Source organism: Crocodylus porosus, unplaced genomic scaffold, assembly GCF_001723895.1.
Source record: "Crocodylus porosus isolate Cpor-Errol unplaced genomic scaffold, CroPor_comp1, whole genome shotgun sequence".
NCBI lineage: Eukaryota > Metazoa > Chordata > Crocodylia > Crocodylidae > Crocodylus > Crocodylus porosus.
This window is the reverse complement of record NW_017728915.1, coordinates 38,589,274-38,607,537: the sequence shown is the minus strand read 5'-3', so window position 1 is coordinate 38,607,537 and position 18,264 is coordinate 38,589,274. Positions and strand designations below refer to the sequence as shown.

General features: G+C 62.9%; 2 protein-coding genes across 2 annotated transcripts in view; both read left to right on the top strand.

The window, feature by feature from the left end:
• Positions 1 to 3,279: 3,279 nt before the first annotated feature.
• On the top strand, positions 3,280 to 6,848 carry LOC109310369 (thyrotropin-releasing hormone receptor-like). The gene is made up of 3 exons (XM_019535450.1): positions 3,280 to 3,656; positions 4,471 to 4,870; positions 6,438 to 6,848. The coding sequence occupies exons 1-3, from the start codon at positions 3,280 to 3,282 to the stop codon at positions 6,846 to 6,848; spliced, it is 1,188 nt and encodes a 395-aa protein (XP_019390995.1).
• Positions 6,849 to 18,158: 11,310 nt separating this feature from the next.
• Positions 18,159 to 18,264, top strand: part of LOC109310705 (cell death activator CIDE-3-like) — a 3,093-nt gene continuing 2,987 nt past the window's right edge. Inside the window, 1 exon segment of the mRNA XM_019536012.1 lies at positions 18,159 to 18,223. The gene's annotated coding sequence lies outside the window, so the exon portion shown is untranslated.

The window sequence follows — 18,264 nt, the reverse complement described above, 5'->3', positions numbered from 1 at the left end:
TGCCTGGGATTACCTGCTGCCCTCTGTAACAGGGCCCGTTGCCCCTGGGGTGGTGCAGGAGCTGGGCAGGCAGCTCCTGGCATGAGCAGCCTGATCTGGGAGGTGCAGCATCCTGGTCATGGGGGCAGCTCATGGGTCTCCCTTGTGGCTCCTGGGGGCCAGCGTTCACCTGGGCTCATGGGCTGAGCTGCCAGATGCCACTGCCTTGTCTTGCCCGGCGCCTTGGTTTGGCTGGCTTCATCCCTGGAAAAAACACATCATTAATCTTAAAAAGCAAGCAGTTCCCAGACCTTAGCATTATGCAAATACACACTAATTAGCAGTGCCCACACCCCCAAAGCCTCACAGAAGATAGAGGCAGATTGTGCATCAGTGACGGACTCAGTGTGCAGCCGTGCCAGAGCTGGGATCTGCTCCCCACTGCTGGGCCATGTCTGAGCCCAGGTTATGATGTCTGCACATGCTCTTGCACCTCCAGCGGGAAGGCTGTCACAGCACTGTGAGCCCCAGACTGCCCCTGTCCTGTGGCAGCCCCTAGCAAAGGCCAGGAGCAGCTCAATGAGCTGTGCTACCCCAACTAGCACGGGGGCTGGAGACCCCCAGCAGCAGCATGCACAGCCCCGCCACGGCAGCTCTGGGAGGCTTGTGCCCATGCCACCGCTATCCCTTGGCAGGGAGGCAATGGATGTGGTTTGGCAGGGAGGGCACCCGCAGGTCCCAGCTGTGGAGACCAGGTGGGGATGTGCCCTCCACATCTGGCCATGCCCTCTCTCCACCTGCATTGGCTCCCAGCTGGGCAAGCTGCAGATGCAGCGGGGAAACTCTTGCCCAGGGCACTTCCCCCACCTGGGAGCAACACAGGCCTGGAAGCAGCCGCCTGGGTCTGAGCTCCCTGCCAGCACCACCCACCCAGTCCTGGAGACCTGCTTTGGCTCTCCTCCGCAGCCAGCCGCAAACCGCACGAATGCACCCGCAAGGCCGCGCAGGCAGCCGGAGAGGAAAGCGGGGAGACAGACCCCCGTCTTGCTGCAGAGGCAGGGACCCCTCTAGTCCCCGGCTGCAGCGCGGTTTGCTGTGATGCCTTGAGAAAGCCAGTGCCCCGCGGGGGGGGGGGGGGGCGGCAGCTTTGCTTCTGAGGCAGGGCCGCTCCTTTCAGGACTGCAAGGCACGGACAGCAAAGCCAGAGCTGGGGGCCCGCGAGCCAGGCGGGGGTGCCCCAGACGCCAGGGCGTCTAACACCGCATGGCTGGAGGGGTGCAGGGCTCGAGACACCCGCGGGGGTCCCGGGTGGTGGGCACGAGGTCTCTGCTCCCATAGGTTAGCGAGGAGCTGTATCAGCTGATGAGGAGTCCCCTTATATCTGCAGCCAGCCGCAGCAGCCGGGCAGAGCGGGCGGGGGGCGGCAGGGAGCCCGGCTGCTGCCCGGCGGGGAAGGGCTGGACGGAGACCAGCTCGGGAGTGCCAGCCGCTCCGCCGCGCCCGCCTGCTTCCGGCCCGCTGCTCGGCCCGGCGCCTCCCCGTAAGTTCTGCAGGGAAGTTTCTTCGGCGGGCGTTTCAGCCGCCGGTGGGAGCGGGGCTGGCTTCGCACGGGGGGGCAGCAGGAAGAGAGCGAGGCGCTGGAGGGGGGCACTCTAGCCGAGGGTCTGAGAGCCGGTGCAGGGGAGCGGAGGAGCCAGGCAAAGCCCCCGATGCTGCCAGCTGCTGTTCCCAGCCCGCTGCCTGGCGCGCGCCGAGACCCCTTCCCCAGACGCCGGCTGCGCCCGCCGGGCTGGCCCGGCCATCGTGTCCGTTCCCCTTCCTTCGTGGGGATCAGCTGGACCCCGGACGCCAGGGCCTGCGGGATGCGTCCCGGGCTGCGGGGATGCACAGACCTGCTCCGTGGTGCGGCCGGGGGGGTGGCGCTGGCTGCGAGATGCTGGCAGCGGCTGTCGCTTCAGGTCAGGATAAAACCCCAAGCTCCGGCCAGGGACCCCCCCGCAGTGCTGCATTGGGCTCCATCAGCGCTTTCCCTGTCGGAGGGAATGCAGGCAAGGCAGCAGCAAGAGTCTTTGTTCCAGGCAGGCTGGAGCAGGAGGTTTTGAAGGGGGTGCATCTTTTTGCTTGTCCTAGTTGGGTCGCCCTGGAGGCCACCTGTGTGGTTTGGCAGCAAGATTTCCAGCTGCATGTCTGACGAGCCCTGCGCCCCACGCCTGCATCCCACTGGGAGCTGGGGCGGGGTGGCGCGGCCAGCCCGGGCGCCCCCGGGTCCGGGCAGCACTGCAACCCCCACCTCAGGAGCAAACGGCACACGCAAGCCCCCGCGTGTGGGCCTGGGGTCTCCGGCATCCGGGAGCGGCGGGGGGAGAGAGCACTGTGTTCATGCTGGGGGCAGATGGCATTGCCAGCTCTCCCCTCACCAGGGACTCGGATCACCAGGCAGCTCCAAACGCCTCAGCTGCCGGCTACATCCGTGGCCTTGGGAGGGGGTAACCCTACATCAGCAGGAGGGGCTGGCCTGGGTGCAACGACAAGCATTTCCAGCATGCAGCCCCATGCCAGCACGGGGCCCCCCACGCAGGGGACACACACATGTGGATGCCCACGACATGGGTGACTCCATGCCCAGGAGGCACCGCCGCGCCCCCGCCCCCTGTGCAGATGCCTTCAGTATGAGGTCTGATGCTGCAAGGTCTCGCTGTGCTCAGCACCGTGCAGGATCAGGCCAGGCCAGCGGTAGGAGCGGCTGTGGCGGGGACGGGCGGGGAGGGGAGGGGAGCAGATGGACCCCTCAAGTGCCAGAGAGGAAGAGAGGAAGGCAGGGGGAAATGGAGGGGAGAGATGGAGATGGAGAGGGGTGGGCTGTCACCATGGCAATAAGCCTGGGATGAATAGAAACAGAGGACGCCGAGAGCCCCCTGCGGCAGCTCAGCACCGGCAGCCCTGGTGCCCGGCTACTTGCCCCTCGAACTCGCTGCCAGGGCTCGCAGCCGATGGGGAGTTTGCTAAGCCCCACCTCAAGCCAGACGAGATTTGCCCGAGCCCCGAGCCGGCCCGCCCCAACTCTGCCCTGTCCAGGGCTCCTCCTGTGATGCGTCCCCAGGATACCCCCAGCACAGGGCAACAGAGCGGCTTGGGGGGAGAGAGGAGGCAGCCGCCTGCGGGAGTGCAAACACGGGCAGGCTGGCGGCTGACACAGTCCTTTCCTTGCAGCGCCACTGAGGCCCCCCGCACGCGGGCCCCGGGGGCGCAGGACCCCCGGCAGCTGCCGAAGCGGCCGCACGCTCCCAGCAGGCCGCGACGATGGAGAACAGCAGCAGGCTTGACAGCCCCACCAACATCTCGCTGGCGGGCGCCGGCACCGGCCTGGCCTTGCTCGAGTACAAAGCCATCTCCGTCTTCCTGGTGCTGCTCATCTGCGGAGCCGGCATCGTGGGCAACGTCATGGTGGTGCTGGTGGTGCTCATCACCCGGGACATGAAGACGCCCACCAACTGCTACCTGGTGAGCCTGGCGGTGGCCGACCTGATGGTGCTGGTGGCTGCCGGGCTGCCCAACGTCTCCGACAGCCTGGCGGGCACCTGGGTGTACGGGCACGCCGGCTGTCTCGGCATCACCTACTTCCAGTATCTGGGCATCAACGTGTCCTCCTGCTCCATCACCGCCTTCACCGTCGAGAGGTAGGAGCGGATGCCAACGGCTCTGTGGCGACCCTTGTAGACCCGGCCAGAGCAGGCGGCTCTACGACGTCCAGGCAGGCAGCTCACTAGACCTCGCCAACCCCGGGCGCTGGGGAGCGGCTGGTCAGCCAGCCAACGCTGGCAGGCTGCAGTCGGGGCAGCTGCAACTGGACCATGCTAGACAGGCTCTTAACACCTCCAGGAACAGCCATTCAGCCCAGGTCCCAGGAGATCAGACACACCCTGACCTACCCAAGGGAAGCGGGGGGCTGGGCTCCTGCCGAAACCCCGCTGCTGGGGACCTGGTTATCCCCCACTCTGGAGGTGTGCATGGTGCGGGGGGGTCATGCACAAACACGCCTGTGCGGAGCTTAGTGCACACGCGCTCCTCCCCATATGAAGCCCTCCTGCTCCCCGCTGTGGGCATTGCCCACCTTATCCGGTGGGTGAATCGGGTGCGAAGGCTGCAGCACCGGCACCGCGGGGGGATCTGGGTGGGGCCGAAGGCCGAGGCTCATGCTGGTGCGAGCGCTCTTGAGTCACCAGTCTGGGCTCCCGGGGTGCACAAATGCACGGGGAGAAACCACCCCTTTCCCCAACGATTTGAATGAGACGGGCCGAGAGAAGGGGGAGAGAGGCAGTCGGTCAATCGGGGCAGCACAGAGGTGTCCTGGCTGGTGTCATAAGCACCAGCCCCCCTGCCCCTTCAGGGGGCCCAGGCCTCCACAGACCCCAACGGCTCCGTCATGCCCAGCGAGAGCAGCCGGCAGGACCAGGGCTTTGCCTTGCTCACGGCCCTGCCCTCCCCACCCAGGTACATCGCCATCTGCCACCCGATCCGGGCGCAGACCATGTGCACGGTGGCACGGGCCAAGCGCATCACCGCCCTGGTGTGGGCTGGCACGGCCGTCTACTGCCTGCTCTGGTTCTTCCTGGTCGACATCAATGTGGGGCCGCGCCAGCACCTGGAGTGCGGCTACAAGGTCTCCCGCAACCTCTACCTGCCCATCTACCTGCTGGACTTCGCCCTCTTCTTCGTCACCCCCTTGCTCGTGGCCACCGTGCTCTATGGGCTCATCGGGAGGGTCCTCTTCATCGGCCCCGTCTCCCCGCCGGCCGCCGGCGGCACCCAACGCTGGAAGGACAGGAGTGGGAGGGAGAGGACCAGCGTGGGGGGCAGCCGGGCCGGGGGCGCCCTCTCCTCCCGGAAGCAGGTAAGAAACCCCTCTGCCACCCCATGGGGTCACCGCCTTTTTGCCCCACCCCAGAAATCCGGGGGCCAGGCGGCGGGTGGGCTCCGCTCCACCTACTGGGTGCCTAAATCCACTACGCTCCATCCTAAAAGCAATAGGACTCAAGGTAAGGGGCTCCTCGCTGGCGACTCAGTGCAAGGCTGCGAGGCCGGTGCGTGACGTGAGCGGACACGGTCTCAGGCTGGGCACTCAGCACCTACCAGGATGCACAGGATCTGGCCCACAATGCTCCAAGCCAGAGGCTCGGTGCTGAGCGCACCCCGCCTTCGGTGCTGGGGGGCTCAGCTCCCCTGGCACACAGAGGGGATGTGCCAATTGCATCTGGCCCCAGAAGCCAGCAGTGCCCACGGCCACTGGCTGGGGGGTCAGGAGCTCCCAGACCCCTCCTCAACCCCTCCTCTGTAGCACAGAGGTGGCTACAGAGCCCGGTGCATGGGTGGTCTCGGCTTTTCGATTGCAACGCCAGAGCCAGGCCTGTCCTGGTGGCACCCCGCCCCAGGGGTCTGCAGCCTTGCACAAATCACCCCTGCATGGCAGCAAAGCTCCCCGCCACCCTTCGTGCTGCAGCCACCGCCATCCCCTCCCCTCCGCAGCCATCCTAATGGAGCTGGCGGGGGAGAGCTGGCCTCATTCACTGCCGCAGGCTCATTGTTACCACCGTCAATAGAGGCAATCTCAGCGGGCTGAGCCTGGAGAGTCCTCCCCCGCAGCCCTGTCGGACCATGAGCACACAGCCGCTGTGTCAAAGGCCAGCACCTGGCAGCCTTCGAAGCTGGCGGCTGGGCTCTGCCAGGAGCACCGGGGCACAGCCCTGGCCGGGGGTCTCGGTCGATTATACATGGGGCTATTCCCTGCTGGAAGCTAGGGGATGCAGGGAGGCAAAGCAGGAGCCCTGGATGTGCACGGGTGGGACGTTTGGGCTTACGATTAGCCAAGCCTTGGGGGGCGGGAGGAATGAGAAGCCTACTTGACCCCACAGGCTTTTTCCCTGCTGGGCCCCCTCACAGCAGCTGGCCTGGGAGGATTTCCTAGGGGTGATGCCCAAGTGGGAACAGCTCTGGGATTGCCCCAGCGCCAACCCCAGACACGTGTGGGGCCAGCACCCTTCCCACCACCCTGAGCCTTTTGCACCCTTCTCAGGATGCCTGCAGAGCATCCCTTCCCCTGGGTAAGACCCAGATGTGCCACATCTGGGTGCAGCAAGCTGGCAGCACGGCAGCAGGAGACGGTCCCCTCCGGATGCAGTGAGCAGCAAGGGGCTCTGGGATGCAGCTGGGAGAGGCATCACCCTCGTTGCCCAGACAGCACGGCCTCTCTGCACCCCAGGCAGGCAGGGGGGTCCCAGGGAGGGGACCAAGAGGCATGAGGCCAATGCAGCACACTCAGTTTTGAGTCCTTGCAGCCAGAGCTGAGCCAGAGAGGGCATCAGATGCTTTTGCGCAGGATAGGTGGGTCTTTCTGGGGGCTACCCGGGTGGGAGCCCACCTTTCTTGGCTGGCTAGACAAGGCCTCTCCCGGCCCTGTGCAGGTGACCAAGATGCTGGCGGTGGTGGTGGTCCTCTTTGCCCTGCTGTGGATGCCCTACCGGACGCTGGTGCTGGTGAACTCCTTCGTGGCGCGCCCCTACCTGGACCCCTGGTTCCTCCTGTTCTGCCGGGCTTGCGTCTACGCCAACAGCGCCATCAACCCCGTCATCTACAACCTCATGTCCCGCAAGTTTCGGGCCGCCTTCGCCACGCTGTGCAAGTGCGGCCACGAGGAGCCGTCCCGCCACGGCCTGCCCCCTGCCACAGCCAGCTGTAGCGTGGGCAGGGACCCCCAGCCCCTGGGGAGAGGCAGCCCCCGCCGGGCCTTGGTAGAGGGCACCGCGGATGCCCCCCAGCAGCCACCCCTGGGTCAAGGAGGCCCGCAGGAAGGGCCGTACTTCAGCGCAGTGTGATGGAGAGCCCCTGCCCTTCTCGTTCAGCTCGCCATCTCCCAGCCCGAGTCTGCAGCTGGGCCGGCTACAGAGCCCTGCCAGCCCGAGGATGCATCCTGCCCAGATCTGCTGGCACCAGGCACCGCTGAATTGGCAGAGGCCGGCCTGGGGAGGGCTCGGATGGCACTGCCTGGGTGGCAGGGCTAGGGCAGAGCTTGTAGGCTGGCCCAACCCCAGGGCATCGTGGTGCCAAGGCTCAGGTTACTGCGGGGGTCAGCACGTGCGTCTCGTCTGAACCCCCGACGGCCGAGTTTGGCACGGGAGGCTCGAAAGCCAGCCCCGTGCTGCACCAGATGGCTCTTGCTCTCCTGGACCAGGCAGGGCTGGGAGAGAGGGGCCAGAAGGGCACAAACTGAGGGGATCCATGCACTGCTCCATCCCCCACCTGGCTCTGCCTTCACCTGGCTCCAGCACGGCCCGGGCAAGAACAGACCCAGAAATAGAAACCATTGTTTGCTTGAGTGTTTGCAAACATCAGCATGAAGATTAAAGGCCACGGCCCCCCCCAGGACAGAATTGTACACCGACAGCTGTCAGCTACAGCTGCGTGGTATGCAAGAAAGCAGTGCCCTTCCCCTTCCCCTTCCACCCCACCAAGGAAGTGCCAGCTTTTCCTTCCCTCTTTAAAAGTCAAATTTCAACCAGGTTTCACGGAGGAAAAAGGATCCCAGTCCTGCCTCTGTGTATAGCTGAGAGTGCTTAGGAAGGAGATGAAGGAGGGGTCACTTGAGAAGGATTTGGGGGGGATCCAAAACCATCTTTTAATTAAAAGAAGGTGCCAGAAGAGTCCAAGCCAGAGTAGCGCAAAGCACCAGGGCGAGGTTGGGAGTTGGCTTCACAGGATATTTTGACATCCTTTCCCACCTCCCTTCATTTTTTGGAGGAAAAAAACAATTTAATTCCCTGCAAATCAGGAAACCCAGGTCAAACGTCTCTTTGCTTTGAGTGCACAGGTGTCCACTTCTCTGGGCACGGCAAGAGCGCCCAGGGTCCCCTCCGCAGCCCAAGGCAGCTCTGGGGGTGCGAGGAAGAACAAAACCCATCCTTGTGACCCCAGTGCCAGGCAGAGAAGGAAGCCGATGAACCGGCTGCAATGGAGATGGACTGGAGTAAGATCCGAGAGGCAGGACTGGTTGGTGCCAGCGTCGCTGCTGCGCACGTGTCTCTCGGTACCTCCGTTTCTCTCCAGCTTGCTGCTCAGCCCCCAGGAGGACATCCGCAGGGTCTCCCCTTGCTGGCTGCTTGCTCTGTTTGCTCAGGACACGCCTGTCTGAGGAGCAGGGAGATGATGGAGGGGCGATCCATCCTGTGTGGCTGCTTGTCTTCCAGGTGCCTAACTACCCAGGTTTGCTGGCAAGCTTGCAGATGCAAGGCAGCCAGGTGGGGCGTGCATTGGGCAAGCGATATTGGAGCCTGAACACCTGGAGGGGGGAACCGTGGAGGGCAGCTGGCCCCTGGGGTTTCAGCCCTATTCCTGGGAGGCGAGAGGTCCGGCCTCGCGTTGTCACGGACTTGTTACGTTCTGCTGCAATAAACGTTTCATTCAGGCACTCGCTGCACGTCGCCGTGGTGTATTCGGCAGGGACAATCTGGACCAGTGATTTTGCTCAGGTCCTGTGTTGGGCACACGACTGGTGATGACGGGCACTGGAAGAGAAGAGAAGACCGAGGGGGGATCCGATAGCAGCCTTGCGGGGGGGTTGCAACGAGGAAGGAGCTGGACTGGTCTCAGTGGGGGCAGGCGGCAGAACAAGGAGCAATGGGCTCAAGCTGCAGCAAGGGAAATTGAGGTTGGATATTAGGAAAAACTCGCTCCCTAGGAGGGTGGTGAGGCACTGGAACAAGTGACCCAGAGCAATCACCATCCGTGGAGGTTTTGAAGACCCGGGTAGACAAATCCTTGGCTGGGATGATGTAGTTGGGGCTGGTCCTGCTTTGAGCAGGAGTTGGACTAGATGTGACCTCCCTTCCAACCCTCATGTTTAACCCTGCAGCATCCAGACATGGACAGCTTCTTGCTCTAGTGCCGCAGAGAAAGGGGCTGGTCCAGGCTGTTTCTCCCAGGTGGAGGAAATGCCTGAGACCCAGAGGTTTCCGCAGAAGCCCCCATCCAGGAGCCAGGGGTGGGGTCTCTCTTCATAGAAGAGCCAGCCCTTCATTTTAGGTGGACTCCAAGAAAGCCCTAGCTGCAAGAGGCCGCGTGCTCAGCGAGCATCAGGCCTGGCTTGTGCAGCGAGAGCCCCCAGGGCCCAGCAGCACGGACGCATGCTGCATGCAGCAGAGGATAGGGAGGGGCATCTGCCCCATACTCACATCAGCCACCGCAGGGTGCGGGGAGCTCTCCCTGGGTGGGTTATCCCATAACTGCATGCTAGAGAGGGTCCCTTGCCCTGCTCCAACAGGCTCGTTGCAGATGCAGGAGCTTATCTTAGCAGGCCCAAGCGCTGGTTTTAGCCTGGCTGGTCTTACGTCTCCAGGAATCGTAGCCCCGTGGCATCAGACCCGTCCTGTCGCGCAACAGGGTGAGAGCGCTCCTGGTTTACGGGAGCAGCGGGTGGGACGCTCCCACGCCAGCCTCCCCAGTCCGCCGGATTCACCCCCTAGCAAAAAAGCCTATTCCCCCACCCCTTGGTTTGCCTTTTCCCCATCACTGCAACCCCCCAGACATGGTGCGCAAAGCCAGAGGTCTTTGCAGCCGCGCAGCAGACCCTGCAAGCCTAGCCACGAGAGAGCACGAGAAGCACGGCACGGCCATGGGCACGCGCTCTCCCCACTGCCCGAGCGGCTCCCAGCTCAGCAAACCTGGCGGGCGAGCCCGACTCTCACGATGTGAGTCCTAGGATTGTCTAGCAAAGAGCAGGGCCCCGATACCAAACCCCTGCACCGGCCCCAGAGGTCAAACTCGTCTCTACCCAGCTGCCTGGTCTGCTCCGAGCTTCCCGACAGCAGCGAGCGCACAAATCACAGCCTCTTCCTCCCAGACCACAGGGGCACGAGGAGAATCTCCCTTACTTTTCTGCCACGCGGGGCCTAGGACACACAGCAGAGCACTGCTGCCCTCCAGCAGGGAGCAGCAGTAGACTATAGCCAGGCCTTCACACCCTACATTAGGGAGGATGAGGGCGAGATGGACCTGGCACCTGGAGAGGCTGGCAAGCAAAGCTGTGGCCCTGGTCCCCTATGCCGGGGTGGGGGGGGGGGCTGGAACAAGCATCAGGCTCCCTCCAAGCCCTGCTTGTAGCAATTCAGCTCCATGGAGGATGCCCAGGGTTTTGAGGGGTCCCAGCAGCGGTGGGCTCTCAAGGGGGATAAATCAGCACCCCAGGGGGCCTGGCTGCAGATTCAGAGCCCCTTTTCCCCAGCCACGGTCCTTCCTGTTCGACACCGACCCGGGAGCGCAGGGTGCCCGTTCCCTCTGCAGCTCAGAGACCAGCCTGGACCCCCCCGTCTCCAGTGCAGTTCACCCCCCAGGACCTCCTGTCCCTGCCGCTCAGCCTCTGCCTGCCTCCACTCTCCCCTAATTAGGTCCCTAATTAGCTGTAGCCCTGCTGGCTGCCAGGAGGGCCCAGCTGATGACTCCAACAGCTTCGTTAAGCTGCTCCATTTGCAGAGCTGCAAGTCGTGGCACTGAATGTTTGTCAGGCCAGGAGCTGCCTACGTAGCAGGGGTTGGCTCTGGCCTAACGTGGGAGGCTGCAGGAAATGCCAAGCCCAGTCTCTGGGATAGGGAAGGTGGCCAAAGCCAACCCCTGGGAGAGAGGGAATGCCCCTGGTCTCCTACAGGACATCAGCCCATTTTACAGAAGGGGAAACTGAGGCTTAAGGCTGAGTGACTTGCCCAGGTCGCATGGAGCACTGCCCCAGAGAAGAAGGGGCTCCACGATGCTCGGCCTTCCCGAGGAGACGGTGGGAGCCAAGGCACCTCCGCCTCCTCACTCGTCGCCAGGGTCAGGTGGCAGCGTGGGCAAGCCTGAGAGAGGAGCCGTGCTGCTCTCGCCAACGCACAGCTGAGGTTTCGCAGGGATCCAGGAGAGCCCAGAGCGGCCAGCTCCACAGCTTTATTTAATTAACGCAATCAGAGCAGAGTAGGCTGGCCTCATTTCCAGACTTGAGAGGGAGCGCTAATGGGCCATGCCCATACACATCTGGAAGCCACGTACCTTCCCCCGGACACACTGGCCCTGCAACAAGGCTGCGCCCTCCCTGCATGTCTCCTGCCTGCAAGGCTGCAAACTGGCCTGGCCAAGAGTTTCCATCGCTGTGCAGGACAGTGCCCGGCCTCGGACCAACACCCGTGCCTGGTCTATATTGAGCAGATTCTTTCTGGTGTTGGGTGGTGGAACCGGAGCGTGCTCCATCCACTCCATGCATTGACCTGGTATTACAGGGCTTCCAGGACCGGTGCAAAAAAACAGAAAAAAAGGCCTGCTCCTGGACGTCTCCGCCAGCGACCCAGTTCAAACGCCCCCATTCTAGGGTCACTTCCCTCGAGCGCCAGGCTTTAGGTTTGTTTAGACCCGTAGACGAACACTCCCGGAGACTGGATCAGTGCAGTCACTTGGCAGCCAGCCCCATAACCTGGTGGCTTGCCAGGCCCCTTGGATGGGCTTTCAGAAACCCCCATGAGCACGTGCATCTGAGCAGGGATCGCTGCCCCAGGGTGAGCAGGGCCAGCTGGAGTGCTATTCCCTGGGCTCAAGTGGGGCCGGCTCCTGCCTGCTATCCTGCACACTCAGGCCTGGCCTGTACCCACCTCAGCAGCACACGGGGAAGCCCCGGGGAGCCTGCCCCATCCCCTATCATCCTTGGCCTGCCTTGTAGTCTCCCTCCCACCCCAGCCACTGGATTCAGCAGCATTTGGGGGTCAACGGACAGCCCCCCAACCACTGCCGGGCACAGATCTCTGGTCCAGCCCAGGCTTTTAGCTTCCCCAACTCCTCTAGGATGCAGAGGATTTCTTGCCTGGCAGGCAGCTTCCCATGGGACCCCGCACAGCCGCTCCGTCTCATCCCCCTACAACCCCACCCTGCTGCATATCTGCTCGTGCGAGGAGCCTGCCCTGCAGCCCCACACGGTCTGGCCATGCCCACGGCTGCTAATTGCGTAGCAACAGCCTGGCTTATGGTGCTTCGAGAGCGGGCGATGCACTTGCTTCCAATCAAGCCGTGGCAGTTCAGTCAAGGGCTTCAAGTGCTCTCCAGAGCCTGATTCACACGCTGCAAAGCAGACAGCACCATGAAACTGGATAGCCCTGCCCTCTCCCCTGTGCTCTGTGCCCAGGGATGTGCCCAGGTTCATGTGAGAAATCAGTGGCGGGGCCAAGCTCGGCTGAAGGCATCTGTCACAGGAGGATCCTTCAGCAGCGAGAGAGAGGTGGGGAGATGCTTGAAGCAGGGGAGGAGGATCTGCAGCCTGTGGGATATTGGGAAGGAAGCAGATGGCTCTTAGGGACAGAGACCACCCTGGATGTGATGTTACTCCTGCCTGGGACCCCCACGGGCTCTCCCTACCCAGCCCAGGAAGCCGTGTGGCTCCAGGACCTGCCTGCGTCGAGGCTCCTGGCACAACCGGGTTGCTCCGGGAGATGCTGCCAGTTCTGGGAATTTCCTGGCACCCGCTAGAAGGTGCAATTAGCTGAGCCGCAATTATCACGGAGCATGGGGAAGGCGCAGCATCCAGCAGCACTACTCCCCAGCCCAGCCCCCATCTGCTTGGGGAACCAGGCAGGATCTCACCCCCCCCACCTCCTGCTGCCGGTCTCCAGCCCCAGCCACAGCAAGCAGGCGATTTGGAAAGATGCTCAATGCAACTTGCGGCAGGAAGGGATCTGCCCAGCCTGGACGCCACGCTAAGGAGATCCCCCTAGACCTGGAGACCCCCACACTTTGGGGCCTGACTCCAGAGTTTTGCAAATGCAGGCCCCGGCCTCAGCCTAGAGCCTGGTCAACCTCCCCCAGGTGCTGGCCAAGCTGGTCATCTGGCGGTCCAGGCAGGAGGCTCTGGCCGGGAAGGACACGTTTTTCCTCCATGTCCTTTGCGCGTGTCTCCGGGGGGAGCACCGCTGGGCGCTGTCTGGGGTCTCTGCTCGGTGCCCCCGGGGAGCGCTCGTTTTGACCCTATGACCCGCACGGCACACCCCGTGTTCTCTTTTGTTGTCCCCCATAATTTATTGGTGTTTTTAAGGCGCTGGTCGCCCTACCCAGCGGCGGCCCCGCGGCGGTTTTAGGCTTTTTTACGCTTTTAAGCTTCCAGCTTTTAGCCTTTTAGAAAACGGCCAGGAAGACGTCGAGTGCCGGACGCCGACGAGCTGCCCTTGTCCAGACTGTTCTTAGTTGATGTCGTCTGGTGCTGGTCGTCCCTCGCCGCAGCAACACGCTGACTGACGACGACGACCAGCGGGACCCTCCCCTCCGGGGGTGGTTTTAACATCAGTTCCCCCCCTGCACCCCACCGGGGGTGCGGGGTGCACGTTCACCGCCGGCCGCCATCCGCAGGTGACCCATGGAGACTACACCGCGACATCGTGAGGACCCAGCCCAGCCCCCCGGGGCTAGGGGACACACCTGGGAGCCCTCCCACCCCTCCTTCCTCCCACGGCAGAGGACCGAGTGGGAAGCACTGGAAGCCGTGGGCAGCAATTAACATCACGGAGACCGGGCTTAAGCTGATGTGACAGCCCGTGGAGAGCCGCGGCGCACGCTAATCACTGCTGGTGCGAGCGGCCTGCTACCGAGGTGTGGTGGGGAGGGGACCCCACGTGCGTCCCTGGCCGGGTGAGCTGCAAGGAGACAGGCCCTGGGCCAGCATGGAGGTCACACCCCACCCATGCTCCTCCCCGACACCCGGGCACGGTGCAGTGTAGCCCACATCCCCCCACGGCTGAGCCCCCTTTGCCCCCAGGCTGGTAGTCATAGCCCCAGCTCAGACCTGCTGCTAATCTCCAGACTGAGGAAGGGGAAGCAAGCAGGATCTGGGGGGGCTGGGCTGGAGAGCAGAGGCCCCGATCGCTCTGGACCCCCCCCAATATTCCAGGGCATCCTGCCACCTCCTTTGTCACTGTGACATCCCTCACCCACAGCTCCCCCCGGTAGCTGCATCTTCCATCAGGGAGCATGCGTCTGGCGGCTGAGCGGGTGCACAGCCAGGAAGAGCAGGCTGAGGGAGGGGTAGAGGGACACGACCAAGCTGCTGGCCCCCGTTGCAAACTCTGATCACTGCCGTTGGCCTTGGGACCTTCCCAGACCCTGCTCCTACTCCCCTTGATACTGGGGGAAAGGGGAAACCTTGCACTGTTCTCCTGGGATCTTCACACTGGAGCATGCCAAAGTGAGGGCAGAGGATCTGGGGGTACCCAGCACTTGCCAGGCAGGTAGGGAGGTGCAACCAGCCAGCAACCTGCTCTGCATCGCACCACCCTGTGCCGAAGCCCGGTTGCATCACGGCAGCCCTCGGAAGACCCTTCCCAAAACAGCCCAGCTTGGGCGATGGCTGGGCAGGCAGCTGACAGGCAGGCGTGCGAGCTGGGAGCAGCGTCGGCACCTCCGCTGACAGCTGGCTTCACACGGCCCCAGGCCAACCTGGGAAACACTGCTGCCAGAGCTGGGGGGCAGGCTACTGCCACGGCCCACGAGAGACCGAAGCCACCGTGAACAGGCAGGTGCCCACGGGACACTCGGCCCTCCAACCTGGGAACTGCAGCACAGGGGCCAAGATCTGTGGGGAAGATGTCGGAGGGAGACCCAGGCGGGGTCAAAGTGCCTTTTGGACACTGTGACCCCGAAATGGAGACTATTCAGGGGTGTTTTGCTGAATTGCAACCCCCAATCCGAAGCATTTAGTTCAAACTGGAATAAAATGCTTGCTTGCGGGGAGGGTATTAGCTGCTTTCCTTTTTTGAATGGAAAGTTTTGAACGGAAAAAGAAAAACGTCCTTTGGAAGCAGAGGCCAGATAGTTGAGGAAGCACCAGCAAGACCCCTCCCCCTCCCATTTTCCAGCCAAAAGTTAGCCACTAACCCTAAATTCAGGTTTTAGTCATAGGGGAGAAGCAGAAGGGAAATGAGTCCCTTTCCCAACAAAACTATTCATGCAACACAACGCCCATCTCTGGTCAGGGCACAGCGCCCCTGCTCCAGCCAGCCCTCCCTGGAGCTCACACGTGTGCTCCCAGGGCTGCCCGGGCATGGCTTTCCAGGGCAGCTGGCAGGACCTAAGGGACTAAAATCAGTCCCACATCTTGCTCCACTTGCACCCTGGGCTCCACCCTTCTACAGCTCACACCCACACGGAGCAAAGCAGCGCACGCTCGGCTGTTCGGTGTCACTTGGTGGCTGGCGGCCAATGCCCCCTGCAGCCTGCCCGTCAGGGCCCGTCTGGCCCAGCTGCCGCCGATAGACTTAGGGGCCGAGCACCCGAGCGAGACATCGCCTGATGCTTCTTGCCCTCCCTTGTCCCCAGTCTGCAGCAGCCCCCAAAGCTGGAGACACCTGCATGGATGGTGCAAGGCAGGTCACGTGCCTTGGACAGAGCGCAAGTGCCTGCAGGCTGGGCATCCCCCAGCTTTTCAAGGGGGTAAAGTGCTCAGAGCAAGCCCCTTAGCTGCAGCTTCCCCAGCCCAGCGTAAGGGCACAGTGCAGAGACCCTGTGCCAACACAGAGCCAGGAGCTCCTCCATCCCAGCTCTGGCACGACATGGGGGTTTAATCAGCCCTAAACTGAAGCGGTGTTTTTTAAAACCCACCGCTTCAATTTAGGGCCCCCGTTTTGTCTACACACGCCCAGTGGCTCCGCTCCACGGAAACCAGACCTGTTTGCAAGCCTCTCCCTAGTGCACAGTGACCCGGTCCCCCCCTCCCACGTCGAGCAAGCCCCTCTGTGCTGCAAGGATTTCCCCAGCCCACACACCCTTTGCTCCTGCTGGCGTGGAAGTTGGGGCTGAGTCCTGGTGCCCTTGTTGGGCTCAAACCCTTCGGGTGCCCAGCCAGTCGCCACACTCGGGGACCCTGCCCTCCTTCCAGCAGCCTCTGCTCAGGGCTTCACTAAAGAGACACCAGTTTGCCACCCCTGCCAGTGCAACCTCTACCTCTCTCTATACAGCTCCCTGTGCCCAGGGGCTGAGTCGAGGCCCTGGAAAGCAATTGCATGAAGCACGAGGTCATCCCAACCCTTTGGACCACGCCTGACCCCAGGAGAGGCTGGAACAAACCAGGTCCTCTGTCATTCCCCTCTCCTCCAAGGGGCATTTCAGCAAGGCGCACCCATCACCGCAGCCCCATTGTCCTGCTTAAATCGGAGCCTGGCACAGTGCCCCAGACTCCAAACACGCCCAGACCATCCCCTTCCACACTCACCTGTTGATGGCCAGGACCAGGGAGCCGCAGCAGAGGGACCTTTGAGGAGGGCTGTGCTCAGATGGGCACCCAGGGTCCTTTAACACAAGAGTCTGCCAAGAGCAGGTAGCAAGAAGGGGATGTCACACTTCAGATGGGCCTGGGTGGTGAATGAAGGCCCATTCCAGCTGCTGGCTCTGCCAGATGTTGCACAGCTGGCTCCAGACCAGGAGCCTGCCTGGAAGGGGACCGTGCCCCGCACCCGACCTGGAGAGGGAGCAGTGATGGGCTGGCTTGGCCTCAGAAGCAGCTGATCCTGCTCACTACGTATTCTGCACCCGAACCCCCACACTGCTCCAGCAAGCCTGGAGATCTGCAGATCTGCTCACAGGCGGGCACCTCCTGACCTGCGCAATTAGGGGCATGAGCTGCGGAACGAATCACACGCCCAAGCAGGTGTTTCTACAGGGCTCCCGACCCCATGCATGCAGCTGGCAACCAGCGTGCGTATCCCCTGCCTCAGTTTCCTCGCTGCTCTGGGCACAAGTCAAGGGCCAACAGCTCCCTCTCCTGCCACTCTCCAGAATCACTCACCCTTTCCCCATTGCTCCAGCTCAGGCAGATTTGGCCTGGGCTGGACCTATTGCCACCTATCTCCTGTCTAAACCCCACTGCACAACTCAGGGGAGCTGCCCCTCACATAGTTTTAAAGCCCGTTCCTTGTTCGTTCCCTCCCAGGCAGAGCGTTTCCAGGCCCCATATCCCAGCCCTGAGCAGACAACCTGACTCAGCTGGTTTCCTCACTCAGGTGTCCTCATTAGCAGCCTTTCTGCCTGCCTGGTGCTGGTCAAGGCTAATGAGGACATGGCCCTGCCTGGGGCAGGCGCTGACCGGGTGCTGGCTGCGCCCAGTGGTTTCAGACACCGGCTTTTGCAACACAGCAACTGCCCGGCACCGACCCCGGATACACCAGACAAACCGCACGGGAGCCCTGGGTCCGGTGCAGAGCTGTGCTGTCGGGGTCAGGCACCTGCCCTGGGGGCTGCTTTGTGAGCAGCACAAAATCACTGCATACCTACAGGGCAGGGACCCCCACGCTGCCCTTTCACAGAGCCCAGGTGCCCCGGCATCTCCTGGAGCAGCTCCTGCCCAGACCCCCGAGCCACCTGCCCACGAGACACTCCGATGCTCCTTCTGCCGAGACGGGAAGGGCCTGTGGCTGCCCGCGAGGCTGCCTCTGCCCCGCCGAGGGCTAGGCTGGGCCTGGCTCCTTTGCAAGCAAAGGCTGCGTGGTGGGGGATGATGAAGGATGCCTCGTTAAGGACCCATCTAGACCCTCTCTGCCCACACAGCTCAGTCCTCACCAGCACCCGCTGCAGGGGAAAGCTCTGTGATGGGGATGAACAGGGAAAAAACATCCTTTGCATTTATAGAGCATGGCCCGTGACCTGCCCTGGCGGGTGCTGGTCTCTTACTTGGGATCCTGGAAGATGCTGGGGCAGCTCCAAGCCCCGTTCTGCACTAAAGCACCTCTCACTCCCAAGCCACGAGGCTGCCCTCGCTGCATGCATCTCAGGCAGGGAGGGAGCAGCGCAGGCATGCAGGGGACCCGGGTCCCAGTAGCAGCCCCCCAGGCACTGGCGTACCCCGCTTGCCTAGCCCAGAGCCATGCAGCCGCTCTGACCCGGACCAGGCTGGGGCAAGGGGTGCCTGGAGGGGGAGGGGAGGCAATGGACTGGGGCCCTGCCTGGCTGCAGCACCTCAAGCCCATGGGGCGGGGATGTGGGCAGGATTTTAGGGCTGGCAAATTGCACCGGGGCCATCGAGGCGCTGTGGAGGGGGTAGGGGGAGATGCCCTCTCCCCAGGTGCTCCTCCCTCCCCAGCCCAGCTGCCTGGGGCAGATTGGCTGATGCTGGGGCAGGGGAGGGGCTTGGCTGGGGCAGGATAAAAGCCGGGGGAGTGGGCAGCAGTGACAAGCTGTAGGGAGGTGCTGGAGGCATTTGTTCTGGGTGAGTAAGGCTTGTACTGGGAGGGCCGTGGTCACTGCAAG

Excerpts from the sequence above, each read along its gene's own strand:
- LOC109310369 (XM_019535450.1), top strand. The coding sequence starts at position 3,280 with ATGGAGAACAGCAGCAGGCTTGACAGCCCCACCAACATCTCGCTGGCG. Across the intron at positions 3,657-4,470 it reads ACCGCCTTCACCGTCGAGAG|GTACATCGCCATCTGCCACC; the intron begins GTAGGAGCGGAT and ends CTCCCCACCCAG. Across the intron at positions 4,871-6,437 it reads CCCTCTCCTCCCGGAAGCAG|GTGACCAAGATGCTGGCGGT; the intron begins GTAAGAAACCCC and ends GGCCCTGTGCAG.